The sequence below is a fragment of the Clarias gariepinus genome, chromosome 19, assembly GCF_024256425.1.
Source record: "Clarias gariepinus isolate MV-2021 ecotype Netherlands chromosome 19, CGAR_prim_01v2, whole genome shotgun sequence".
Classification (NCBI taxonomy): domain Eukaryota; kingdom Metazoa; phylum Chordata; class Actinopteri; order Siluriformes; family Clariidae; genus Clarias; species Clarias gariepinus.
This window is the reverse complement of record NC_071118.1, coordinates 22979601-23006612: the sequence shown is the minus strand read 5'-3', so window position 1 is coordinate 23006612 and position 27012 is coordinate 22979601. Positions and strand designations below refer to the sequence as shown.

The following is a 27012-nucleotide window of genomic DNA, read 5'->3' as shown; positions in this document are numbered from 1 at the left end:
ACAGTATCTAGGTAAATACTGGGCATGTACTATCATTTGTATCAGCAGAAATAAACACTGTCGCAGGCATCTGTTGTTGTCCTCAAACACTGTAGCGCAAATATATACAGAACGTGTATTAGAGAGAGAGAGAGAGAGAGAGAGAGAGAGAATATCTGCGCATGCGCAGTGGGAAACCAATGCCTTCATTTTTTTGCTCCAAGCTCTTCTGAAAGCTCGAAGCTCCCCCCCTCAATCCCCCCATCCCCCCCCCCGGTCATTAAATAAACTCGGCCGCGGAGACGTTAAGTGATGAAGAAGGAATGAAATTCTGCGCTTTGAGCTTATGTGGGAGCGTTCCTCACACTTTTAGTTTAAGGTTATTAAAACTTTTAGATGCTTTGTGAGGAATATATATATATATATATAGTTTATTAGGAACGCTAACATGAACCCGGACACCGAACTCCAAATGCTAAACACTTCCTTGAATAACGTGTCTGATGAAAACGGCGAAACTCCGGAGCGCCGTGAAAGCAGCGACTCTGAGGAGACGAAGAAAAATCACCCATGCGCGTGCATTTTGCGCGAAGGAGTCGCCTGCGCGCTCGTGCTTGTGTTCATGTGCGCGCTGGTAGTTCCAGTGTACGTGTGTATGAAGCAGCTCGTTATAGGGAAGCCCACCGAGTTCAACGCCACCAGGGCAAGGTAAGCGCTGTCACCCCTCAGCACAAAGGCGATCAAAACCGAATCGAAAGTGAAGGAATAAACGGTCAGTCTAAAGTTTGGACACACCTATCACACCTGACTCCGTGGTGATTGTTTTTTATTTATAAAATCCAAACTGCGAAAATCTCCCTTTCAACAGGTGATAATAAGATACTTCTGCTCTAATCTCAGGTGCTGTTAATTGGTTATTACTGAGTCTGGTAAATCTAAACGAACCACTGTGTCCTTTTTTTTTTTTATTTTTAAATCACTTTTTTAAACACCATGAATAAACCAGACAAACTTCTCTACTGTCCGCACTGATTTAAAGGGGTCATACAGGCCTACATGCACTTTTTTAAGCTGTTTGGACTGAAATGTGTGTAAGGAGAGTGTGTACACAACCGCTCTACAATGATAAAGAGCCGCGCAGTGATTTTCTTTTCATTTACTAAAATAAGATGCCCCTTCTGAAATCATGGCCAATCTCAAATGCCTGTCGATGTGACGCCACACCACAAGAGGCCGCTCCTACTATAGTTGATTGACACTGGTGTTTTAGCAAAGACCCGCCCCGAGTGAGAAGAAGCTGTCGGCCATTGTTTTTCGACGCTGGAGCAAAATGTCGCCTAAGCCAGTGTGGTGTACAGTTGTTGGGTGTAATAGCGAAGTCGTCATTTACTACCGACATCTGAGCCGCTGAGGACGCAGTGGCTGAATGTTGTTTTTGAAGCTAACGTGCCTGCCGATCTACCTAAATGCGTTCATGTTTGCGATAATCATTTTTCACCAGACTGCTTTATAAACGGGGGTCAATATAAAGCAGGTGTTGCTAGGAAGCTGCTCCTGAAAAATGGATCTGTACTAACTAGTCGCGGGATCCCTTTTTTTGAAACGTGCATTCTTAATGGCGACATCTGTAGATGTGTATTATGACAAACTGGCATAAAAAATGGCTCTGGCATTTGTATCACATCCAACACAACTGTACCAGAATGGTAATGCTAACAATGTCATGCTTTAGCTTAATGTGTACAAATCAAGTTTAAAACGCCGCTTTACCACCTGGTAATTTTTTAAACTTCAAAAACGAACTGTACCAGGTAATCTATCCATTTTTTAACTCATAAAAAAATATATATATCAGCGGTATATAACCGCTGATATATTATTTTATTCATTAATTATATTCCTTGTTGTCCAAACTTATTTCTATGTGCATTTGTCATTAAAATAAACATTTGGCATTCATAATTCTCAGTCATTACATTTCATGGTCAGAAACAAAAAGGACTCAAAATACTATACGTGTCCTGGCTGATTTATCTAAACCGGGGGTTTTCATTGGGACAGTCAGATTCATAGCGCGGAGTGAAACAGGCGGATCCTTGCACTCAGTATGTTCATGAGTCCAAGGATTCGGTGGATACTATGGATTTGGTGAGCGCCCTCTAGTGGAGGGACCATAGGAAAATGCAGTCAGAATCCATATTGACTCAAGTGACTCAAAGGACTAAAGAGACCCGGATCCGTTAAAGGATCCGAGTTTCTCATCTCTAGTGTGAAACCGAGAAGAGGAGGGGGTGGTGTGTGTGTGTGTGTGTGTGTGAATGGGCACGGTGTCAAATTATAGCACATAGCAAAACGTACTCGCCAAGCCCCAGCCGTGTTGGAGCTGGTTTGTGTTATCATTGTGGTAAAGAAGGACATTTTCGCAGAGAGTGTGGTAAGCTGTCAACTTCTCCACTTAACCCTAGTCGAACTAGTAAGGGTCAGAACCACAGGTCTACTTCAAAAGCCAGAAAGTCTGGAGAAGCCAATCCCCCACACTAGAGGTGGGGCACACGAAAAGTAGAGGCCCAAGCTTGCTTATTGATATGACTGTAAACTGCATTCCAGCTCAGGTTATTATAGACACAAGAGCCGAAGCAACAGTTTCTTTGTACCAGCAGTTTCCCCTTAGTGAGCAGACAGCTACAAAACAAGCATGTCTCCACAATGCAGAATTGGGGAAAGACCTGAATGCAAAAGATCGACTGAAAATTAAATTCCAAATTGGCACCTGGAGCACAGAATAGGAGGTCTTTGTGGCTCCAACACGCAACTCTGTTCTTTTGGGGTTCGATTTGTTGCGGGCAACAAATATAACCATCCATACTAGTGGCAGACTGTTCATTGAAGAAGAACTAGTCCCAGCTAAGATCGTCAGGGTTGATGAAACAGATTATTATGTCGCTTGAGTGGTTCTTGAGGCAGACACAATGGGGCGAAGTTGAAAAATCCAAAGCCTAGTGTCTGTGCTATTTTGGAACCTTAACTAATCACAGAAACTGTGGCCTCAGGTAGTGTTGCCACAACCATGGAGCAGAGAGTGATTTTAGAACTCTGCAATCTTTTTAGCAATAAGACCACTTTACCAATGGGGGCCTGTCTGGGTCTCTTAGTAGAAACTTATCCAGACTGGGGCTTATCAGATTATAAAAAGCAGAAAAATGACTGTAAAAGCATTCAAGGACAAAGTGATGTCCCACAGCATCCAGAACTGAGAAGACTGACAACTGTCGCAGACCTCCCTGAGCATCTCCAAGACCTTTATTCCACTTCAAGTGGAGCATCAAGTTAAGCACAGCAACAGCGACTTATTGAGCTCCTGCTCTCATACAGATTTCTTTTTGCCGATTTAGATCTGAACCTTGGACTCATAACACTAGAAGCTGGTGCACCTACTTTTAACGCGTTTCACCGGTCATTTGACCGCCTATTGTTTTGAATGGGAAGCTTTCACTGACACACTATAATGTGCGCTATTCATTCCTGCGTTGACAATATATATTTTTTCATATTTAACTGAGGAAACCTACTACAGAGTCTCTAAGGGGACAAAGGAAGAGAAAAAAACAAGTCATGTTTTGCATTATAACCCAAAACATTTGCCGTTTTTTCTCCTTCTTTGTCCATTTAGGGGCTTCGTACTATAACAAAAACAAAATCTCTTTTTAATTTTATAACGTTTTGAGAAAATTCATTAGTTCGTTCGTTAGCTCGCTTCTGTGAAATTATCGCTAAAACAATGTAATGACCTCTCCTGATGATATAAAGCCTTATTATTGCGTTTTATAAACCTGTGGAATGTTTCACTGTTTATGCGAACAGAATAATCATGTAAGAAAAGCGAGGAGAATGTGGAAGTGATGTGTGGCCACTCAATGAGAACTAAACCAAAGATTTCGGTCACTACACGGGGTGTAACATCTGCATAGTGACACTGCTAATAAACAGCTGAACAACTTCACTTTTCCGTTTACCTCTGAGAAAAAAAGCTGTATTTTGTTTGTTTTATATTAAGAATTTTTATAACAGTACAAGAAGATAATAGTTTGGTCTGTGCAGTTAGTGCCCTTGTAGAAAATAAATAAATATTGGATAAAAGATTTCCTTAATGAAATATAAATCAGGCAGGCTCTGACGGACAAGTAGCCGAAGATAACACCCCCCAACTTCTTCTCAAAAGAGTGCTATAGTCCATTGTTAGTTTTAATGATTTGGCTGAAACTAATTATAACTAAGTACCCTACCATCAGCTGAAACTAATTCTATACATGTAACAGAAAATGTAGATGCAGATTGCAAATATATAAATATGCATGCTATTTTTAATAATGTATGTTGCAATCGATTTTGTCAACAAAGTTTTTGGAAGTGTGTATGTGTGACAAAATCTAGATGTCTAGATAATAATGAGATGAATGATGAATAAAATACAGCGGGGAGTGTAGCTTGCGGTCTGTTGGGTTGCTTTGGATTTTACTATGCGGTGTGAGTGCGGCGCGCGCAACAATGCGGAAGAGCGGCATGCAAGCGGGGCAAATGGAACACATCGCAGGGACTTCAAAGAAGCGAGTATGCCTTTGATTGCTGCGACAAGGACAGCTGCGGGCTCACTGCCGGATTATGGTGACTTGCCGCAGAGGAGGAAAATGCCGCAAGAAGCGTCACTGCTGTCCTTGCGGGCCCACGCTGCCACTCTGTCCACTGCCCACCGCTCTCCAGCCTGTGCCCGCGTGCCAACGGGACACTGCCAACCAGACCTGCACATGCACATTCCTTCCTTTTCATCCTCCCTTCTTTAACTCACCTTCCAATTTTTTCCCGTAAGTCCTCGTCTCGAGTCCGCATAAAGTTTTCCAGAGCGCGGAGGAATTTTGTTGTACTAAATAATATTTGTGCAGTATAATCAGGGCCTCTTATTTCTATTTATCCTGGGTTGTTGTTCTTTTAGTGTTACTGTGTGTGCTTTACAATGTCTGACAACATTCAAATGCAAATACTGTAATTTACCCTCCCCAGGTGTGAATCAGCTGTTCTCACCTATACATTTAGATAAACTGAAATGTGCCACATTACACTCGATGATATTTGCCACTCCATTATCTATTATCTACCTATTATATAGGACTTGCTAGTTTATCAAGTCGAAATGTATTTAAAAAATTTTCTCATCTTGCGGAACACTTGCAAACCGGGTTACTCGCAATCCGAGGTGCCACAGTAATGTGTTACAGTTTAAAATGAAAATTTGAGGATTAACTGTGGTGGTACTGGTGAAACGGGACCTTTATTAGCTGTGTAAGAGCTGAAGAGCTCCTCTCTGTTGGAGGAGAATCCAGTTAATAATGAAAATGTTCTAATTAAACAACCTTCAGTATTTTGATGTATAAAACAGGTAAAAACAAGCATCACGTGATGGAACACATAATTAAAAAGTATTTTTCTCCCTACTTTACATTTGTGTATTTTGTGTGTAACAGGGAGTACCTGGAGAGCATCACCAGTGTGGGGCCTCGACCTGTAGGCAGTGCTGAGAATGAAATCATGACGGTGAACTTCCTGTTGAAGCAGTTGGAGTGGGTGCGAAATGAGAGCATAGATGGACCTAACACCATCACAGTGGAGAGGCGTAAACACAGGGGCTCACGGGGCTTTAAGTACTATGATCAAATCACTAACATTGTAGTCCGACTCGAACCCAGAGGTGGAGCTGAACACTTCGTACTGGCTAACTGCCATTTTGACAGTGTGCCCGACAGTCCAGGTAAACACTACAGCCATGTTTCATTCTTATATTGGAGGAGTAAGCAGTTTGTGTGCAGTCTTATTATGCCACAACAGATATAACTAAATACCAATCAACCACTTTTTTCTGTAACACCATATTTATAATAAGTAGGACCAGGGAGCGCAAACAATAAACCTTTACGTTTAAATTTTCTTTTTGCACACTTACAGTATTTAACATACAGTGCTGTGAATGTATGATTTTTTTTTGCAAGTTTTATCACACTTACATGATTCAGATCATTAAACTAATTTTAATATTACACAAACATAACCTGAGTAAATACAAAATGCAGTTTTCACCAGATGATTTCATTTATTATTAAATTTTTTTGTGTGTTCATATGTAACAGGAGCAAATGATGATGCTGTAAGCTGTGCCGTGATGCTGGAGGTGTTGCATTCAATATCGAATCTTTCTATTCCTTTAAATCATGGCATCATCTTTCTCTTTAACGGAGTTGAAGAGATTGGCTTAATGGTGAGACTGACGAAGAGAGATGGATGGAGAATTAAAGAAAACGTTAGAATGATAGACAATGCAAGAGGACGCAGAAACAGTGTGTCAGAGGGAGGGCTAGACATTTTAAGAATTGCATCTTAATAAATTAGAATATCATTAAAAAGTTGATTTATTTTAGTAATTCAGTAATATAGTAATAACTCAGTATCTCAGAAAATGTTTATATTATCCAAGACTGGTGCCAGCTATTTAAAATTTTAGTCTTAGTCCTGAGATAAATGTTCCTGTTAGTTTTTTTCGTATTTAGTCAATCCTATCGTATTTTTGGTCGATGATACCGTATCATTTTAGCAAAAAGATTATTATTAATTAACCCTACAGTCAATCTAGTCTAGCCAAAACTATTTTTTAAGGTTTTTCACAAAATAATTATCTTAACATTTAAAATGTATCTTTTCATAATTTTTTTTTAGCTAATTATATTTATTTTTAACCATCACAACAAATGCTGCATGTCCATAATTTTTTCCCTACAAAACAACAGGAGCCGTATGGAAAATACAGTGTTTAGAATTTTAATTATTTTTTTTTATTATGAATTTACACTGTTGTAGTAATATATTACTACACATCGGCTTTTTTTCCGGTTCAATATGAAGAAAACAGGCTCAAATATCAGTTCTTTACTTTCGCTTGAGTAATACTGCTGTGGTGATGAAGAGTTAAAGATGACTGAGCTTGAACATCCTGTCACTGTGCGTGCAAAGTACTTCTGTGAGTGTGTGTGTTTGTTTGTGTGTGTGGAGACTCTTACTTACATTATATTTGTTAACGAAAATAACATTACTTAAGACTAACAAAAAAATAAATAAAAATTTACATTGAAATATTAAACTACTGAAGTATGAACATGTACAGCACTCAATACTTGGTCAGTCGGTTACTTGCTCAGTCGGTTAATGCTGTGGGTTACTGGGTTACTGATCAGAAGGTCAAGGGTTCGAGCCCCAGCATCGCCAAGTTGCCACTGTTGAGCCTTTGAGCAAGGCCCTTAACCCTATCTGCTCCAGGGGCAGCTGTAAGCTGGCTGACCCTGCACTCTGACCCCAGTTTCCTAATTGGGATATGCAAAGAAGAAATTTCACTGTGCTGTAAAGTACATGTGACAAATATTTAAATATTCTTCTTCTTCATCTTCAATGTGGCGTGGCATGGAGGCGAACAGTCTGTGCCACTGCTAAGGTGTTATGGAAGTCCAGGTTGCTCTGATAGTGGCCTTCAGCTTTTCTGCATTGTTAGGTGTTGGGTTGCAGCTCCTTCTTAACAATACACAATTGATTTTCTCTGGGGTCTAGGTGAGTTTGCTGGACGATCGAGCACAGGGACACCATGGTCCTTAAACAACGTACAGTATTAGTACTTTTGGCAGCAATGACAGCCTTAGGTCTGCTTGTGATCAGAACTGACCATTCAAGCTTAACCAGGTTGGATGGTCAGTGTTGGTGCACAGCAATTTTAAGTTCTTTACTGGGTTCTGGTCTGGACTCTGGCTCGGCCACTCTAGGACCTCCAGGCTTCACTCTGAAGCCACTCCTGTGTTTCCTTGGCATTAGGCTTTGAGTCAAGGTCTTGATAAACTGTAAACCTTCATCCTAGTCTGAGGTCCAGAGAACTCTATAAAAGGTTTTCACTCAGAATAGCCTTTTATTTTATCTGCATAGATTTTTCCTCTATACTGACTAATCTCCCAATCTCAGCCACAGAAAAACATTCCCAGAGCATGATGCTCTTTGTGTCATCAGACCAGAGGATTTTAGTCACTCGTGTTCTAAGAGTCCTTCAAATGCAGACAGATGTCATGTGCCTTTTAGTAAAGAATGGCTTTTGTCTGGCCACTGTACTATATAGGCCTGTATCGGAAATGCTGCAGTGATGGCTGTCCTTCTGGAAGTCTCTACCACATGGGAAATAAGCATCTCATTTACAGTATAGTAAATCTTAGGTTCTTGGTTATTCCTCTAACCAAGGCGCTCTGTGTTTAGTACTTTGATATTTCCCATCTACTGTCTGGAGATGTCTGGCCAGAAGTAGTCCGGAAGAACTGCGATCCAAAAGCCATACCCCTGACATGGAAACAAGGCTGTGCGACTTAATTAATACAAAAGAAAAGTATTGTAGATGCCAAGCTTGTAGCATCATTCACGAGTAGTCTTGAGAAAATCTCATTGTTGCTTAAGGTGCTTTACATTTAGGCATTCGGCATAGGCTCTTATCTAGAGTGACTTTCAAATGTGTTTTGATGTTTTTCATCATTGAATAGATATTTACACTGGGTTACTAACTAAGTGCCTCAGTCAAACACAGTTAGGAAAGAATTTATTTTTTTGTGGTGCGGTGTGAATAGAGCTAAGAGGTAAGTGGGTGCTGGGCCATTGTTGTCCAGGGAAATCATAAGCTCCTGACCAGGGGATGAATCACCAGGGATGAACAGCAGTTAAATTTGACTAAGATTGAGCTTTAGCTGATGAGCTGCCATCCAGGATGAGATGTCTGCCAGACAACCTGAGTTTCTGAGAGAGGAAAGGAAATGATATGTTGTGTGTCATCTGATAACAATAGCATGAAAAGCTATGCCATGATATGATCTTACCAGGAGACTGGGTATAGAGGAAGAACAGAAGAGGAACAAGTACTAAACCCTGTGGGACATCAGTAGAGAGTCTCTGTGGGGCAGATGTGTATCCCCTCTATGTCACCTTATACGACCTATCTTCTAGGTAAGGAGCAAACCATTGCCACACCACTTTACAGATTTTAAGGTTTGTAAGAATAGTTAATAAAATCTTGTGGTTCACCATCTCAAATGCAACTGACAGGTCCATGAGGATAAGGACGGATGATAGTTTAGCTGATTTTGCAGCATGGAGCTTCTCAATGACTAACACAAGGGCAGTTTCTGTGGAATGTGGCACTTTGAATCTGCATTGATTGGGATTGCCGAGGTTGTTCTGTGAGAGATAAAGTGACATTTGGTTGTAATCAGTGGTTTCAAAAATTTTAGAAAGAAAAGAGAGAAGTGATACCGGGTGATAGTTGCTGCTAGACAGCGGTGATTCCATTAGTGTGTGTGTAAAAGTCATCCTACACAATAAACAAAGCTCCTCCTCCTCCACCTTCTTCTCTCTCTCGTCTCCCACACACTGGCTACGATTATTTTCAAAGGTATAGTGCAGGTTAATTTGTTTTATTTGTACTTAATATTGTGTATTAAACAGTTTTACATAAATGAAATATTTTATATTAAAATAGAATATTTTTGCATTGTGGAACAAATCTTTGGAAACATGCTCATTCCACTATACACACACACACACGGGTTCAATACACTTTGTCTGTCTGTAAACAAGCTTTCGTATGGTTTTAAACCACCATCAAAATTTACACTTTGTTTTCATAGGGTTGCTTTCAGGGGACCAAAACAGGTGAAAGTACGAAAAACAATGTTTTTTTTTTTTTTTAACAAGTTTTTTTGATTGTTAACCCTTTGTTCTGATAATGGTCCAATACTGGCTCTTCTAAACACTTCCGTAAGTTGTTTTCATCACCAGATATTCCCCTTAGACCACAATAAAACAAGACAAATCATGCATCTCTACATGCTCTGTTCTTTTTATGCAAATCACAAGTGAGGCGTCCATTTTTGGTCGCACAACAGCAAATAAACTAATGCAATAGTATGGCCAACATAAGTTTTAATATTATTGTAGTGTGGATAGTTTTTGACTCACCCTTGCATGTGCGTATATATATATATATATATATATATACAGTATATATATTGGGGTAAATCCATTCATTTATGAATCGTGATTCTTTCGTTTGCTGATTAACTTACCACCACACTGTTACTGAAACAGTTTTGCATTTATAATAGAGATGAATTGGGTGATCAGGCAGTGAGAATTGGCTGTTTTTCTGTTGTCCGCTTTAATCGAATCGATACCTAGGTATTGTGATATCATATTAGGGGGTAAGTATATATATATATATATATAATTGGGGAATCTTTGGGCAGCCCTATCACAAAGCCCAAAATTTTTAAGAGATCTAAATTTAGAAGGACTATTTTTGTATGATGCCAATGTTAGTTTTCATAGCAGTAACATGTATCTTGAATAATGAGTGCAGAACTTACATAATTTTAATTGAGGCCTTTGTTACATTTTCGGATGGAATTTGGGCTATTTGTTAAGTACCTCATTATGATGTGTAAATTTGTTGGTATTGTGTGTGTGTGTGTGTGTGTGTGTGTGTCTTCATCCATATGTCTGTGTCCATCTTTCTGTGTATTTGTCTGTAACACAGGCAAGTCATGCCTTTGTCACTCAACATGAGGTGGTGAAGCAGATTAGAGCATTTGTGAATCTGGAGGCTTGTGGTGTTGGGGGAAAGGAACTGGTGTTTCAGACAGGTACATGATCTTTTGTTTGCATAATTTACCATTGTGTAATCAGTTTTTAATCATTTCAATTAATGCTCATTTAATAATAAAACATTTTAAAAACTCAATTTGTAAGGAAAAAAAAAAATATATATATATATATATATATATATATATATATATATATATATATATATATATATATATATGCTTGACTATCCTGGAAATTCCTGGTTGTGTTCAGGTCCAGAAAATCCGTGGCTGGTTCAAGCGTATGCTGATGCTGTTAAACACCCTTTTGCCTCAGTTTTGGGGCAGGAAATTTTCCAGAGCGGCGTTATTCCCTCAGATACTGACTTCCGCATCTTCACGGAAATTGGCAACATTCCTGGTATATGTACAGTACACACAAAAACACACATATATGCAGCTACACTTTATATATAATAAACTTTAAATAAACAGATAAGTAAGTAGGCAGCTCGACAGGTGAAAGTAGACGCATACAGCATGTCCGCATGCAGATAGAGAGACATTTACAACGTCCAAACATTTGATTAAGGCTTAATGGTCTTACAACTGTAGATGTTTCTGCCTAAAAGTGCTTAATATAGGGTGGAGTCAGTGCAAAGTTCATGTTGCACCCACATATTTGTATTGGTGAAAATATATTTGCAGACGTTGCAAATATATACTTGTTTCCACCAGTCAAATACACATGTTAAATAGGATCTAATAATAATAAGTTTTACTTATAGAGCACATACGTTATGAATAAAATGTATATATTATTTTGTATTTATATTTTTCTGCAGGTATTGATCTGGCTTTTATTGAGAGTGGTTATCTTTACCACACCAAGTACGACACTCCAGACCGCATTCCTACAGATTCCATTCAGAGAGCAGGTACATACACACTTATACAAACCTTTACTTATACTTTTGCAGTGGAACAATGTTACAGACACAAATTTATCTAAAAAGGATTGTGGGCATTTTCATGCAAATCGGAAATGACTTTTTAAATGTTTGCTTATATATTTTATAACACAAGTAGTCCCCAACTTCATACATTCCAGTAACACAGATATGAACGGACCACAGTTCTACAAACATCCATAGTTGCAAACAAAACGTGGAAGTAGCTCATGCGTATTGTACAAAAAATAGACACTGCAGTGCATCAAATACCAATATTTACAGTTATAAACGATATTTTCATGGTGTAAGTAAATGTATACATTGACTGTCATCAAAAGAAAACTCCTAAGTCAATCAGTATGTTGTGTGCATGTGTGGGTGCGGAAGAAATGAGTCGGCTTTCTCCTAGGTTTTAATGAATCAGCCCGGGAACACAATGATAAAAAATGGCTGTTCTGTAAAGATTTCCTGAATAATCCTAATTTTGGAAAAATCCTTAACAAAACAGAATTGAAAACAGCTCTGAGACAAAATGGCGTCCGGGATTCCCCTCGAGATTTAAAGGTGCAGAGACAACACATGTGAGATTTATTTCCTCAGGCAGAGTTTTGGTACGGTGAGGAAAGGGAACAGAGATTCAGTCAAGTAGATTGGTAAACTTTATACCGTATTCGTGTCAAAGGCAGATAAGACTCACTCTGCTGGATTTAAGAACAAATCTGACTTACGAACGTGCTCCCGAATAGTAACTTGTCTGGGGCTGGGATAATAAATATTATATCATTACTATGATTTATAATATGATTATCATTTATGGTGTATGATATTGATTTAAATTTATGTACAGTGGAACCTTGGATTACGAGCATAATTCGTTCCGGAAGCGGGAGTTTTTCACACGCACACTTATTAAAGACTGTTTTATCTGAAAAATTAGCAAGGAACATCGCTAATGGCACTCACGTGAGCGCATACTAACAAAATCACTACTGTATATAAATAAACAAACAAATGAACCTGCACTTTACCTTTGAAAAGAATCGCGACAGAGCAGTGTTTCTATGTAGAGCAGAGAGAAAGAGTGTGTGTATAGCAGAGTGTGTGTGAAGGCGAGAGGAGGGTGGTGTGTGTTTTTGAAGGGGCACGGTGTCCAATTATGCGCGCACACATGCATAACAGCAGGCTAATACAGAGAGGGAGAAAATTTAACTTTAACCTCTCTAATGAGACTTTCTTTTGCTTTACACGCGCGCACACGTGTTATAATAAACTGTACATGCGCTATACGCACACATACGAACACAAAATAAAATATGTTTTACAAGCACACACATGGTCAGAGTGTTATAGTTAACCTTACACGCGTGCAGGTATTTTATATACCAGTAAGAGACGGTCATTAAGACTCAGCACGGGAGACGATTACGCACAATTCCGACGCACAAGAGAGAGAAAAACCATTGGCTCAGCTGTAATCACGTGACGTTTGGCTTCAAAACACAAAGCGCATGCATGCTACATGATACTCGCTACTCGTAAACCAATACTTGCTCATTTTTCAAGTCAAAATTTATTAAAAATCTTTGCTCCTCTTGCGGAAACACTCGCAAACCGCATTACTCGCAATCCAAGGTTTCACTATAATACATTTGAAGTGCTCTTCAAAGGCACATCAGGGGAGTGTTGTCACTCACACAAATGCTTGTAATGGAAAGTAAACATCTTATTGTTATTATTGATGCTTAGCAGAAATAGGAATACTTCCTGTGTTTTTAATGTCCATGTTTGCTGTATTCTGAATTTGATGTGTCACCAGGTGACAATATCCTTGCTCTTCTGAAGCATCTGGTCACCATGAAAACACTGGCTGACCCATCAGAAAATCGCAATGGTAGCATGGTGTTTTTTGATGTCTTGGGTCTAACAATGGTGGTTTATCCAGCACGAGTTGGTTCCATCATAAACTACGTGGTTGCCGTAGCAGCTCTTATCTATCTTGCTAAGAAATGTCTATGGCCTAAAGAAGTGTGTATGTATACTCACACCCACACCAATCCCAACACACACACACTCTAAACATTGTAGGTCAGTGTGTAAAAGTAAATGTTTAAGTTTGCTTGGAGCTAGAAATATTGTTCAGTTACACCAAACACAATGTCGGCTAAAAAGTGACAACTGGACATTATTTGAAACGAACATATTTGACATTGAATTCTAAATGGCTTGCAGTAGCACTCAAACATAAATGTGTTAATTAAAATCCAGTTCAAATACAGACAAAAATGCTACAAGAGCTCCAAAGTTTGTGAAAATTTATGTATAAGGAGATTCACTGATTTAAACTAATTTGATATTCCTTAAATTGTATAACTGGATGTAAGTCACGTAAGTATTTTACACTCAATATGTTGGCAGGGGGCTGGTATCTGCTGGAACTGTTTTGCGGCTCGTTTGTGTTCGTGCTCAGCTGGGTCATGGCAGTGCTCGCAGTCCTGGGTGTGTCGTGGGTGGTCACAAGGATGGGACGCTCCATGTTCTGGTTCACTCACTTTTACGCCTCCATCGGCTTGTATGGATCTGTTGCAGCTGGAAAGATACTTCTGATCCACACACTCGCCAGAATGCTCTACTACAGAGTGAGACATATAGGACATGCCCAAGTATGTTTTCCTTTTTTAGTTTTACTTTCCATGAAAATCCATGGAAAATACTACAAAACTTGTACTAAAATATTTCTTTCTTCATCTCTGTTCCCCTCTCAGAATAAGCAGAGTTTGAAGTTGAGCGACCTGTTCTTCGACGTCAGTCTGCTATTGTGGTGTTGTGCCCTTATTTTTCTCACCCAGCGAGGTCTGTGCTCGGCGTATATTCCCATGCTTATGGTGTTTTTCCCTTTGGTCACCAAGCTCCTGCTCTGCAGACACTTTGCACAGAAAGGTGTGAACCGTCGCACATCACATTCATTTACAAATTTACAACAGGTGATAGTTCCTGGTCAGTTGATGCATAATTACGCACACAGTCATGTTGACTTACTAATACTGGATGATTCAGTAAATCTTGAATGCAATGTTCCGAATGCACATATGGGTGTGATGGTAAATTGATGGTAAAGTTTGACTCGTATTGTAAAAAATGGTGCTGCTCGAAAAAAATATCAAGATGGTGACCATTTTCCAAGATGACAACTATCTAAATTGAAAGGTATTATTCCCAAAGCACATATTTGAATTATTTTAAGTGTATTCCTAGATTTTAAGGGTGAAAAAATCTAAAAGGAATGTTGTCTGGGCTCTGGTACATAATCAAATGGTCATAGCAAAGATAGCATCCAAGATGGCCACCATGAAATCTATAAATCCTAATATTTTAGGAACTAAAGATGTTTTCTTATTTTCATCAGAATAGCTTATGTAATTTAAATGAAATTTAACATAAATGCTTTCTAACTCTATGCAAAATATTGCTCCTGCTCTAAATTAAAATAGGCATTTTAAGATGACTGCTAAGCCATATCTCCAGAAAAATGAAGCTGGTAATAATCATTTATTATTTCACAAATTTTTGTGTTAAAATACATTTATTTCTGATTTATTGCATAAATGCTCACTTTTCTGTCATACATTGCAAAATTACCAGTGACAACCAAGACGGCGTCCAAGCAGTCCGGTGTAAAACCATCTGTAAAACCTCATCAATGTATAAACATAGAGATCCAAATATAAATAGACAAATAGGTAATAAAGATAATGGATATCATTATAATTATCACTTAAAATATGATAAAATATTATTATTTTGGCAGAAAAATCTTGGCATAATTATAATAGAGAGATATCAGCACACAACCAGGGCACACTGGTGATGTCACTGCCATGTGACTCAGCATGAGAGTCTAGTAATAGACTAGGAGATGTAGTATAGTTTAGTTTAGTGTCGCAAATGCTGACTAACAGCCCTATATTCATTAGCTAGTAAACAGTATTTTGTAGGTACTAGATTTAGTTAGACAGCTGCACCTAAATTGACAGGGTGTGTGGGAAAGCCGAGTCAAGGGTAAGGGGGCTGTACATGAACTAAAATACCATCGTGCCTGTCTCACTGCTCTGTATAACAGGTTTAGATCCCATCTCAGAAGTCTTGAGAAAAACTTGCATGAAACTAAGGAGAAACCAAATGTGTACCCACTGGTTCTTTTGGAATTGATAAATTACATTCTGAATTACAAATCATTCTGAACTGCGGCGGACCCTTAATGATATTTATCAGTTATACCAACAACATTTGGCACAAATGGGAGTTGATACTCTCGCTGTTAATACCACCAAATTAAAGGATAAATTGTTGGCCAAGATCCCGAGCCTAAAGCTCACAAAAAGGGAAGAGAATTGTGCTTTTAGCTTTCCATAAAGATGTGGTTTTGTCACCATTAAAAGCATCAGAATACTCAGACACACTTTTGATAGATAAAGCTGCCAAAATCTTGAAACGACACAATCAAACGACACAATCCTGAAGGGTGTGTTAAAGATGCTCCTTCAACTCGTTGGGAATTTGAACATGGAGCATGCATCAAATCACAGCTGAGCTTAGGGGCTTCAAAGTCCAGGCTGCAGTATAACTGCTGATCCCGATTCAAAGAGGGAGTAGCAGCACAAAGGCACTCCAAAGACAGAGAAACACCATTCCTAGTGTACATGGGACTCTCTATCTTTGCCAAAACCAGGAAGAGAAGTCTGGTAGAAATGCTGCTTGAGCATGTCCTCAGCATCTCCTATGACAGAGTACTGGCTAACTGTGGAACTATTAGGAGCTCAATTAGGAGATGCCTCAGTTAGCAAGTATGTGCTACAGAAAGTGTTGTTCACTACTACAGTGATGGACAACATTGATTAATAAATCTTGCACAACAACTGCTACATCATCTTTCCATGGGACTGGTATCTCCATGTTACAGCATCCCATCAAGAAAAAAAGGGAGAGGAACGCCGTCAACTCAGATTTGGACCTGAGAAAGTCAGAGCTTCCTGATCCATTCACCAATATCCCACCTACATAATTTCAAACAAAGAACCCCCTTTTACTGACCATTACAGTGCCAATCCCAGCCACAGAAGTGTTTGGACCACAACTCACACTTAAATACCAATGGCTGGTGAAGGTCACAGTGACTAAAGCCATAGTGGTGGAGTTAACCTGGCATGGTCAGCACATCATGCTTCCTTAAATAGGAGCCCAGAAGTAAGCAAATGATATGTCTAAGTGTCCTAAAGGACAAATCACGAATGGTTTATAACTATACCTATTAATTTAGTTAACCCTCAATCTTAATTTTGTTCCAAAGACTGGTTCGTAAACTATGGTTTATAGATATTGTGGCAGCCATCTTAGACTCCATCTTTGTTTCAGCAGTATGCATGGGACCTACGAATCTAAAACCATGTCCATCTAACTAGTTGTTCCCAAACATCTTGGTATAGTGTTAAAAAATTATGAGTCTATGTATTTTATTTTCTGAAATATGAGCATTTTTTGGTTCTGCAGCAGAAATCTTGGATGTCATCTGTGTTAGAACCTTGCTGTGAGGTTTTAGATTACAAATAATAATCATGCTAAAATCTTCGACACACAAAACTTTGATTTGCACTCTTAATTTTGTTTTGTTTTAAATATTTAGCTGCAGAAGATAAATTTTTTTTGTATATAGCGGCCATCTTGAAAAATTGTCGCCATCTTGGAATTTTGCGTAGGTTATTTTTTAAAAAAAGTGGATGTCAAAGAGTATTTGTGCCAAATTTTATGCTTGCGTCACAAACTGAAGTATTTTTGCAGTTATCTGCTGCACTAAATCTAGAGTTCTGTGTACAACTAATTGCTTAGAATGATATTTGTGTTACTGATCACGTGTCTGTGTGCAGGTGTGTCAAAGATCTACATGCTTTTCTACCTGTTGGGGTTGTCTCTCCCCTGCATTCACCTGCTGTACCTCATTTGGATTGTGTTTGAGGTTTTCACACCCATTATGGGACGCTTAGGCAGTGATATCCCCCCTGACATCGTGATTGCAGCACTGATTGCTATAACAACTGCCTTACTATCCTCTTATTTGGTAAGTGACTCCACACACGTGTTGAAAATAGTTTCTAATTAACTCTGTATATTTTTTAGTGATGGGCCGATCCACGATTTTCCAGTTCCGATCCGATTCCGATACATGACTGTCGATACCGATACAGATTCCGATATAATACATCTTTTTACTTTAATATTAGCATTATTTTTGTTGAAATTGTGCTGTTTGTAAGGTTACATCACAGAATAAATAAACTATTAAGCACTTGTTAGAAGAGCAAAAAATATACACAACTACTTTGAATTTAAAGGCATTCCAAAGGAATTTATGTCACACTTCACAAAAAGGTAGCAGCAACAGCTGTAAAATTTTGTAAATATCAAAAACACAACAATCTTGGTTGAAATAAGTTCAAGTATTATGTCCATTTTAGCAGCAACAACTGTGTAAAAAATAAAAGTGCAAAACTAATACATTTTAAATAAATATCTTAACTATCAAAAAAGTAAGTTAAAACAATAAGCCCAGACGCATCTATTTGACAGGTCAAGCAACAGACCAACAACAGCACCAACTGAATAAGGCTTTAAAATAAAACTGCAAAGAAAAAAACATCTTCAGAGTAAAAAAAAAAAGTCAGTTAAAAAAAAAACGTTTTTGGAAAACGTCAACGAGCGTCTGCTGCCTGGTGTCTTTTTCCCTGTTTGCTAGCATAAACTCCTGGTACTCTTTCCCGTGAAATCTCTGCAGGTGCTTGATTAAATTAGTTGTATTGTACGACGCAACCGTACTTCCACCCCTCGGCACGCTGGCTTTACACACATTGCAAGTAGCCGTCTTGCTTTTCGGCGTTTCCAAACTAAAGTATCTCCGAACGAGCGACATTTTGTTTACAACAACGGCTAATGTTATTCGCTTGCCGCAGGTTCATGGTATGGAATAAGGAGCGGTGCATTGCGTCGAGTTTAAGGTCCAGTGCAAGCTGCGAACTGGAATATATAGATCGGGCCTGTCCGACCGATATCCGATGACGGACTTACGGCTATATCGGACCCGATACCGATATCATATCGGATCGGGCCCATCTCTAATATTTTTGTAATAAATATCTTAATTAAATCTCTTTCTCTAATCACAGATTCATCTCCTGTACCTGGCAAGCACCACTAAGCATGCATTAGCTGCTTTATATGCAATTTTTGTTCTGATGTTTGTGCTAGTTTCCTGCGGAGTTTTTTTTCCGTATTCAAGTAATCCAGCCAGTCCACGACCTAAAAGAGTCGAAGTGCAGGCAAGTTCTTTAAAAATATTTAAGAAGATATAATTGTCTTCACATGATGACAATGTTGCACAGCTCCAATTTTTTTACCAAAACTGTTACATCACATATTAGTGTATGCCCCATCATACATTAATACAGTAATACATGTTAAAAGATAAAATTGGTTCTTGGTAATGGATTTGGACTGTAGACATCGACACTAAGCGCTTGTTACATAAATGATGAATAATGATCAGTAATATTTGTGCCATATGTCTACCTCTACCACTAAAAGCTTAGAAGATAACAGGCTTAAAAACAACACCGTCACTTTCTTATACAAGTCTGTGAAAGAGATCATGTACGAGTCATATAGTATGGGCAAAGAATGATATGTGTTCTCACCATTTTGCCCAGGAAACCTTGATGCACTATTGAGCCCCTATTTCACAGTTTCTTCATAAATTGATTCTAGGCTTTTTTTTTTTTTTTCGCACAGTGTGTATGGTGTAGTTTTGTATTGTGTACACTATATTTATTGCACCATGTTGCAGGACAGTATGATGGTGATTATGATTTCTTTTCTTTTTTTATTTGTGAGTGAAACTCATTCCTCGCTTGTTTTTCAGCACCTCACAATCACTTGTCATGCTTTGAATGGCTCTTTGGAGAAAACAGATTCTGGTTATCAGATTGACGGCCCTGATTATACGGGAATGAGCCACATCACCCCTCACATTACAGATATTAACACCACCACCCACAGCTATGAGTTACCCTTCTGTGGTTTCAACAAACTCTTTTACAGCGCAACCAAGTAGGTCCTTGTATCCATCTTAAACAAACAAACAAGGCAAGCTAAAATCCACAATGTTGCCAATAGACACATGAGAGCAACAAGAAGCACAAAATGAGGTTAAAAAGTTTGGAAGAAAAATTATCAAATGATGATGAAGTGCTTACAAACTCCTTTCTAACATTTTATATGAATAACTGTATATACTATGTAAGTGTATGTATGATATGGTCTCTCAGATTGTTGGCTTTTTCTGTTGTTTCAGAAAGTCCTTGTATCTCCCTGCTCCAGCAGTGTCTCCTAAATCTCCACTAGAGTTTAAACTGGTATCCAAAAACATATCAACACGGGGGACAGTAAGGTTGAGCTTTGAAGCTAAAGGTAAGATGTTTCATACATCTACAAAGCCCTTTTCAGATATGTGATGTGTAACATTTTGGGCTTCATCAATCCTAAAAATCCTAAAAACTACGTCTTTTAATATACTTTATATATTATATACTTAATATTTAATATAATATACTAAAAACATGTCATATAATATAAGACAGGGTTGCCAGGTAGAAAAATAAACAGTATACTGCATAAACAGTTCTGAAAATCCCTCATCCTAATATAAACAATTTGTTTAACCAGAAAAAAAGAAGACAAATTTAAGAAGACTAACTTAAATGTGTACACTCTGGATACACCAATCGCAGGGCACACACAAACATTCACACACTACGGGCAATTTGGGAACATCAGTTAGACTAACACACATGTGTGTTCTCATGGACTGTGGGAAAAAAACAGAGTACCTGAAGGAAACCCACCAAGCACGGAGAGAACATGTAAACTCCATGCATACTGACATGGAGGCAGGAATAGAACCCGGACCCTGGAGGTGCAAGGTGACAGTGCTAACCACTACACCACTAAGCCGCTACACCAAAATCTATTTATGAGTCTTCCAAGGAAGACATGTCACCTGCCCACTGAACATGCTACTTCTAAAAATTGGACAGTGAGACCTGCTTTTCAGGCAGGCATCAGAGTGAAATATCTAGGGCACATCTACAGTATTAAACATGGCATGCTCTGTACAAGCCAGTTCTTCACAGCACTTACATTTATTTGTTATAATACCGGCATCGCTTGTTACTCAGGAGAATAAGTTTAGCAAGGTAGTTAATCTGAGCGCAATTATAGCAAATGTTCTCCTGAACATAAATTCAGCTATAGTCTACCAGCACAAAAGGACATTTTGATTTTAGTATAACTTCATTATACCTCTGACTGGTACAGTATATTAGACAATATTTGATTATTTAATGATTTTTTAGTTTTTAACGGTTCTGTGCAGGTTTAATTGAATTCCCATGAATGCTTTAGGAGGAGTTGCAGATAGCATCCTTTTCTTTATGTTTAAAGAAGAAAATAACAAATTTTAAATAACTAGTGTACATCCATGCTTCCTAATAAATGTTCTGTTATGGTTTGATCAAACTCCCATAGAGAAAAAGTGATGCAGACACAATACGATGGATATTGATCTCTATGTGTCGCCTATGCTTCACGTCCAGGTGACACAAAAATACCTCAATGGGGGAAACCCACTTAATCTGGCAACACAACTCACAGACTTAAGCCCTATTTAAGAGAGGACGAGTTTTACAGGGGGTTGGCGCTAGAGAAATTTCTGTTTCACAGACGTACTTTGTGATTTTAATCCCGTCCGAATCTGCCATGTCTGTCTTTCTCTCACAACCTCTGTACAAATTCCAGAGCAAATTACCTACTCTTTTTTAGCAAACTTGGCGCTCCTCTGAGAAATCTAATCCCATCCGAATGCGAAGGTCCGTGATTGCTTTTGTGCTTTGGTCAATGTGAACTACCGTACTATCTCCAGCGTGCCGGTATTCAAGTTGGCGCACCAATAATGGATGTACAGTCAAACCTCGGATTACGAGTAACACGGTTCCGTAAGACGAGCAAAGATTTTAAATACATTTTAATTTGGAAAACGAGCATTGTCTTGGTTTACGAGCACCAGCTATCATGTATCACGCATGCGCTTCTTGTTTTGATGCCAAGCGTCACGTGATCACAACAGAGCCAACAGTTTTTCTCTCTCTTGTGCTGCAGAATTGTGGGTAATCATCTCCCCTGCTAGGTCTTAGTGCTTGTCTCTTACTGGTATAATCAACATCCGTGCACATGTGTATTGATAACTATAACACTGTGACAACGTGTGGGTAAAAAATATTTAATTTTGTGTTTATAAGCTTGTGTGTACAGCACATGTGTATCGTTTCTTATAACACGTGTGTGCTACACTCCTCACAGAAACTCTGCTCTGTCGCAATTCTTTTTAAAGGTAACGTGCAGTTCATTTGTTTGTTTTACTTTACAGCTGTGATTCAGTTATTAAGTGCTCACACAAGTGTCATTAGCGATGTTCTTTGATAATTTTTCAGACAAAACAGTCTTTCAATTAAAGTGAAATTCAAATAAAATGTAAAAAATACTGTGTAATAAAGGTTTATTAGAAAGTAAAAAATCCATTCTCTCCCTGAGCCTCTATGTGTGTACGTGCGTGTAATTTGACACTGTGCCGGTTTATACACTCTCTCTAGGGACGAGAGGGGCTTCACACACACACACACACACACATAAATGGAAACACTTATCTGTCGGGATTTATTTTTACTTTTTTTAAAAGGTAAAGTGCAGGTTAATTTGTTTTATTTTTACTTTATATTTTGTCTTTATTATTTTTATGAATTAATTTTTTTGAGCTGTGGAACGAATAATTTGAGTTTCCATTATTTCTTATGGAAAAAATTAATTTGGTTTACAGGTGTTTTGGAATACGAGCCTGCTTCCAGAACGAATTATGCTCGTAATCCGAGGTTTCACTGTAGAATCCACGCATCCTGGACATGTGGCCTTGTGCAACGCCCACATGTACAACACAGACACTCCTACCTCCGTAATAAACACGGAGATGTTAGTCCCGTCCGAATCCATACATGAAATGACAGACGTTGTCTAAAAAAAAATCTAACTCAAATGTCTTTTGGAAGACTAGTCCCGTCCAAATAGGGCTTTACAGTGTAATGTTCTAGTCGTGATTGGTTGCCCTGCTTTACTTACCACCTCCCATGTCACTACATCATAAACGTGCATATCTATTTGTAATTTTTCCATGTTCCAGAACTATTCTGAGTTAAAAGTGTGTCACGGTTAGCCACCAGAGGGCGCCATGCTCCCAGACTCCATTTTGTTTTCTTTTGTGTTTCCTGTGTTTCCTTTGTTTTTCATTTGAACCTCAGTTCCCAGAGTGCACCTTGGTCAGGTGATGGGAGCACACCTGGACCGAGGTTAGCTAATTACGTTTGTTATAAATAGTTTGCTTAAGTTAAGTTTTATTTTCTGGCATCTGTGAAAGAAGGTTGTTGTGAATGTTTCCATGGTCTCGGTGTTATGCCATTTCCCTAGCTTCTAGCTTAAGTCTGTGTATGTTCTGTTATGTTTAGCTTGTTGTGTTAACTTCTGTTAAGTTAATTGGGCGTTATGGTTTCATGTTCTTGGTGTCAGGCCACTTCCCTAGCTCCTAGTTTGTGTTCTTGGTTTAGTTTTGTTCATGTACTGTCATGTTTTGTTCCTAGTTTATGTTATAGCCTAGCCTGTGTTGTGTCCTAGTTTTGTTTATCCCCTAGCCTTGTGTAGTGTTTAGCTTGATTAGCCCTTGGTTAGATTAGCTTGATTAGCCCTTGGTTATGTCTTAGTGTAAGCCCTTGGCTTAGTGTCGCTCAGGGTTAGCCTAGCTCTTTGAGTTTTGTTATTGTATCGTTTAGATCCTGTTTCGCTTAGCCTTTGGTTTCTCCTATGCCCTGTGTTGCTGTTTCTTAGTTTCCTTATGTAGATGTCGGTTTAGGTTCGGTTTTCCTTTATTAAAAGACTTTTCCCCCCATGATCACCTCTGCCTATACACCTTCCTTAAAACCCACACACAGCACCCGTTACAAAGTGATTCTTAAACCTGCCTGCCAAGCCATGTGTCAGTTATCTAATAAAGACATGATAATGAATAAATGAAATAATGAGTTGTTTGATCGTAACCATGTTTTTATGACATTATTATTCCACAGGTCCGAGTCTCATGACTATGTTCGTCCAGGCTCACAGGGGATATACCCTTACAAGTTGGTCATTTAAAAATATCCCAGGATATTATGTATGGTACACTCGTGGTGTGGATAAAGGACCGTGGACCTTCTGGATTGAGGTTGTGGTAAGTGTATAATAAACAACTCAAAGAGTGAATTTATTCACAAAGCAATCCAATGAACTTGAATTGCATTTCGGAGTGGGAAGTCAGAGCGCAGAATTACATGATAAGTGTTCTAAGTAAAAAATTGGAAGAAAACTGCATGGACACCTCCAGGTAATTGTAATGAGTGATTCATATTTTACTCCTCAAAACAGTGAATTGTATAGTGAGTGACAAAAGACAAACAAACAAGCTAATGTTTGCATGTTGATGGAGCTACAAACATTTGTATGCATATAATTTAATAGATTTTAAGGTAGGTGGTGCTGTTTTCAATTTTGTGAGTAGACATGTCGATTTGACGTCACGTCACTTCCAGTAAAGGGGCTTTTTCTTTTTTTTTTTCTAATTGAGAGTCAGTGATGAAGATTTAGATGAAAAAGAATATACCTCAGAGGTTTGTTAGAGTACATTAGTAAACAAACAGCATCATGAAGTCCAAGCAACCCTCCAAACAGGTCAGGAATAAAGTTGGGGAGAAGTTTAAAGAAAGGTTAGGTTCTGAAAAAAAATTCCCCAGCTTTGAAAATTTTAAGGAGCACTGTTCAATCCATCATCCGAAAATAGAAAGAGTATGGCACAACTACAAACCGATCAAGATATGGCCGTCCATCTAACTTGAGAGGCTGGGCAAAGAAAGCATTAAAGAGAGCCAAGAGGTCCATGGTAACTCTAAAGGAGCTGCATAGATCCACAACTCAGGTGGGAGAATTTGTCCACAGGACAACTATCAGTTGTGCACTCCACAAATCTGGCCTTTATGCAATAGTGGCAAGAAGAAAGCCATTTTGGAATGTAGTGGTGTCAAATGTATTTTTTTAGATTAGATAAGATCCCGTGTTGAGTTAAATGGCTTTGTCACTTTTCCTCTCTTCAGAATTCAGAATATTCAGAATATTTGGAAGACACCGGCATGGTCTCCATCATGATTTCAGCCCACTATTTATTCGGAGAAGATCAGCACACTCCTGAGCTCAATTTGTTTTTGCAGAATTTTCCGGATTGGGCTTTTGTGACATCACGGGTCAGTACTTACCACGTGTACAAGTACTGAGATTTGAGAAATGTGAATCTAGCTCCAATGACTGCAGTGAGACCCTGTGAAATGGATCCATACCCATTTTGAAACTACACTGTTGTATTTCCACAATCAGTATATATTTCTTCTTGTCCACCACTCTTTTGCTCTTTTTCCTGTATTGGTGTTTTCTCTCTTACATCTTCACATGTAATGGTTTAAAAATGATTAAATAATTATGATTCTAGATGTAGAGCCCAAGCTGTATTCAAATACACAAGGAGAAATGGACAAAGGGACATAAAAGCAGTTGGGTAAACCTCTGTGAATGACATATGGTTGGTAAAAATGACTTGGCATAATTGCCAAAGTGAACTTTGCCTGAAATTGCAGCTTGTGTTTATCTGTATAAGGCTTGTTTATTATAACAGTAACATTTTTTAGGTATTTTTCTTCTTAAATTTTGAGTTATTATTAATGACTGGTTCTTTCTTTATACTGGGGCATGATATTACAAGTTTTCTTACTACAAAGAACACTCATTTTCTCTCACTGACACATTATCAATTCAGAAATAAAGTTGGTGGAAATCAGGAGTAAGAGACCCATGGACAACCATCTAATTGTAATTTTTTTCAACAAAGAAAGGCCCCAAAAGTTTTCTTACATAAAATTGTACATTTTTTAATTATTTCAAACCCCAAAAAGATTAACTATTAAAAATTATTACAAAAGTTTTTTTTAAAACGTGCACTTTGGACCGTGTGTGTTTAAGATGCTATTCTGTTGGAGGAAGATCTTCTTTCTATATAAATAAAATAAATGTTTTGTCTTTACATTGTTTGGAACAATCATTGGAGGACCTGAAACCAGTCACGCTCACTCACTCATTGTCTATCCCGCTTAATCCTGTATGCAGGGTCAACGGGGGGAATTATGCTCACTACATAAGTTGTCCCAGGAAACTTGGGGCACAAGGCAGGGGTACACACATACACACTGTGCCATCCATTGCAGGGCACACATACATACACACACTACAGGCAATATGGTAATGCCAGTTAGCCTAATTTGCATGTTTTTGGACCATGGGAGGTAACCAGATTTCCCGGAGGAAACCTATGCCCACATATAAATACACATACATGTATATATAAAATTAGTGTGTATGTGGTGGTACACACCAAAAAATTTATTACACTCTAAAAAACGCTGGTTGTTTTTTGTACCCAAGCGCTGGGTTGCCTCTGTTGGATCATTTTTCTGGGTTATTTACAGAGAGTTGGGTAGTTTTTGTGTAACCCAGCTGCTGGGTTGAAGTTTGCTTGGCTCTTCCCCCAAAGTTCACCGGTGGATTCAGCGGCTGTCAGTCAGAGCTTCGTGTCTCTCTTGAGCTCCCACACCGCTGATGACGGTTTATTTAAGGGAAAATGGCGTTAAATACAAGGTCTGTATACACATGTTCACTCACCTAAGTCACATATGACTGAAAAATTATTACTATATATAACATTTATTACTGTTACCGTGTTAAGGTTACACTTAAACTTTCAGGCTGGTCTGAGGAAAGATAATTTAGCTGAAACCTGCTAGTTAGCCAAAGAACCCCACCTGTGTGTGAAAGAAACGGATAAGATGTCTGAGCTTTTTATCTTTCTCTGTAGAATGTTTGCAGGGTGACGAAACTGTAACTGTAGTATTAGCATGACGCTAACATTTAGTCACCATTAGAACTTTATTAATCTTACTGTTTGAGACAATAAAATGGTGGATTGTTACAAAACACTGACCCTCTCACAAATATACACACCTGCTAACCCTCCCGTTTTTCACTAGTTAGTAATTTACTCCGCGGTCAAAAGTCTTATAACAATATTTTAGACCTTTCCCCCATTGGCAAGTAGTATGTAAATATGA

The 27012-nt window shown here is 38.5% G+C and overlaps 1 protein-coding gene across 2 annotated transcripts; it reads left to right on the top strand.

Moving 5' to 3' along the window:
- The first annotated feature begins 294 nt into the window (after positions 1 to 294).
- Positions 295 to 26314, top strand: LOC128507495 (endoplasmic reticulum metallopeptidase 1-like). 2 transcript variants are annotated; one of them, XM_053478462.1, is made up of 16 exons: positions 295 to 687; positions 5496 to 5779; positions 6156 to 6283; positions 10631 to 10736; positions 10951 to 11097; positions 11522 to 11614; positions 13446 to 13658; positions 14045 to 14289; positions 14392 to 14566; positions 17548 to 17738; positions 18841 to 18993; positions 19593 to 19780; positions 20025 to 20140; positions 23896 to 24038; positions 24955 to 25101; positions 25344 to 26314. In XM_053478462.1, the coding sequence occupies exons 1-16, from the start codon at positions 428 to 430 to the stop codon at positions 25347 to 25349; spliced, it is 2595 nt and encodes an 864-aa protein (XP_053334437.1). In that variant the 5' UTR covers positions 295 to 427; the 3' UTR covers positions 25350 to 26314. The 2 variants fall into 2 exon arrangements, with proteins under 2 accessions (XP_053334437.1, XP_053334436.1); XM_053478461.1 differs by having other exon boundaries at positions 24955 to 26314.
- Positions 26315 to 27012: the final 698 nt, after the last annotated feature.

Coding starts and splice junctions, on each gene's coding strand:
- LOC128507495 (XM_053478461.1), top strand. CDS start 428: ATGAACCCGGACACCGAACTCCAAATGCTAAACACTTCCTTGAATAAC. Junction 688..5,495: donor TTCAACGCCACCAGGGCAAG/GTAAGCGCTGTC, acceptor TGTGTGTAACAG/GGAGTACCTGGAGAGCATCA. Junction 14,567..17,547: donor CAGACACTTTGCACAGAAAG/GTGTGAACCGTC, acceptor GTCTGTGTGCAG/GTGTGTCAAAGATCTACATG.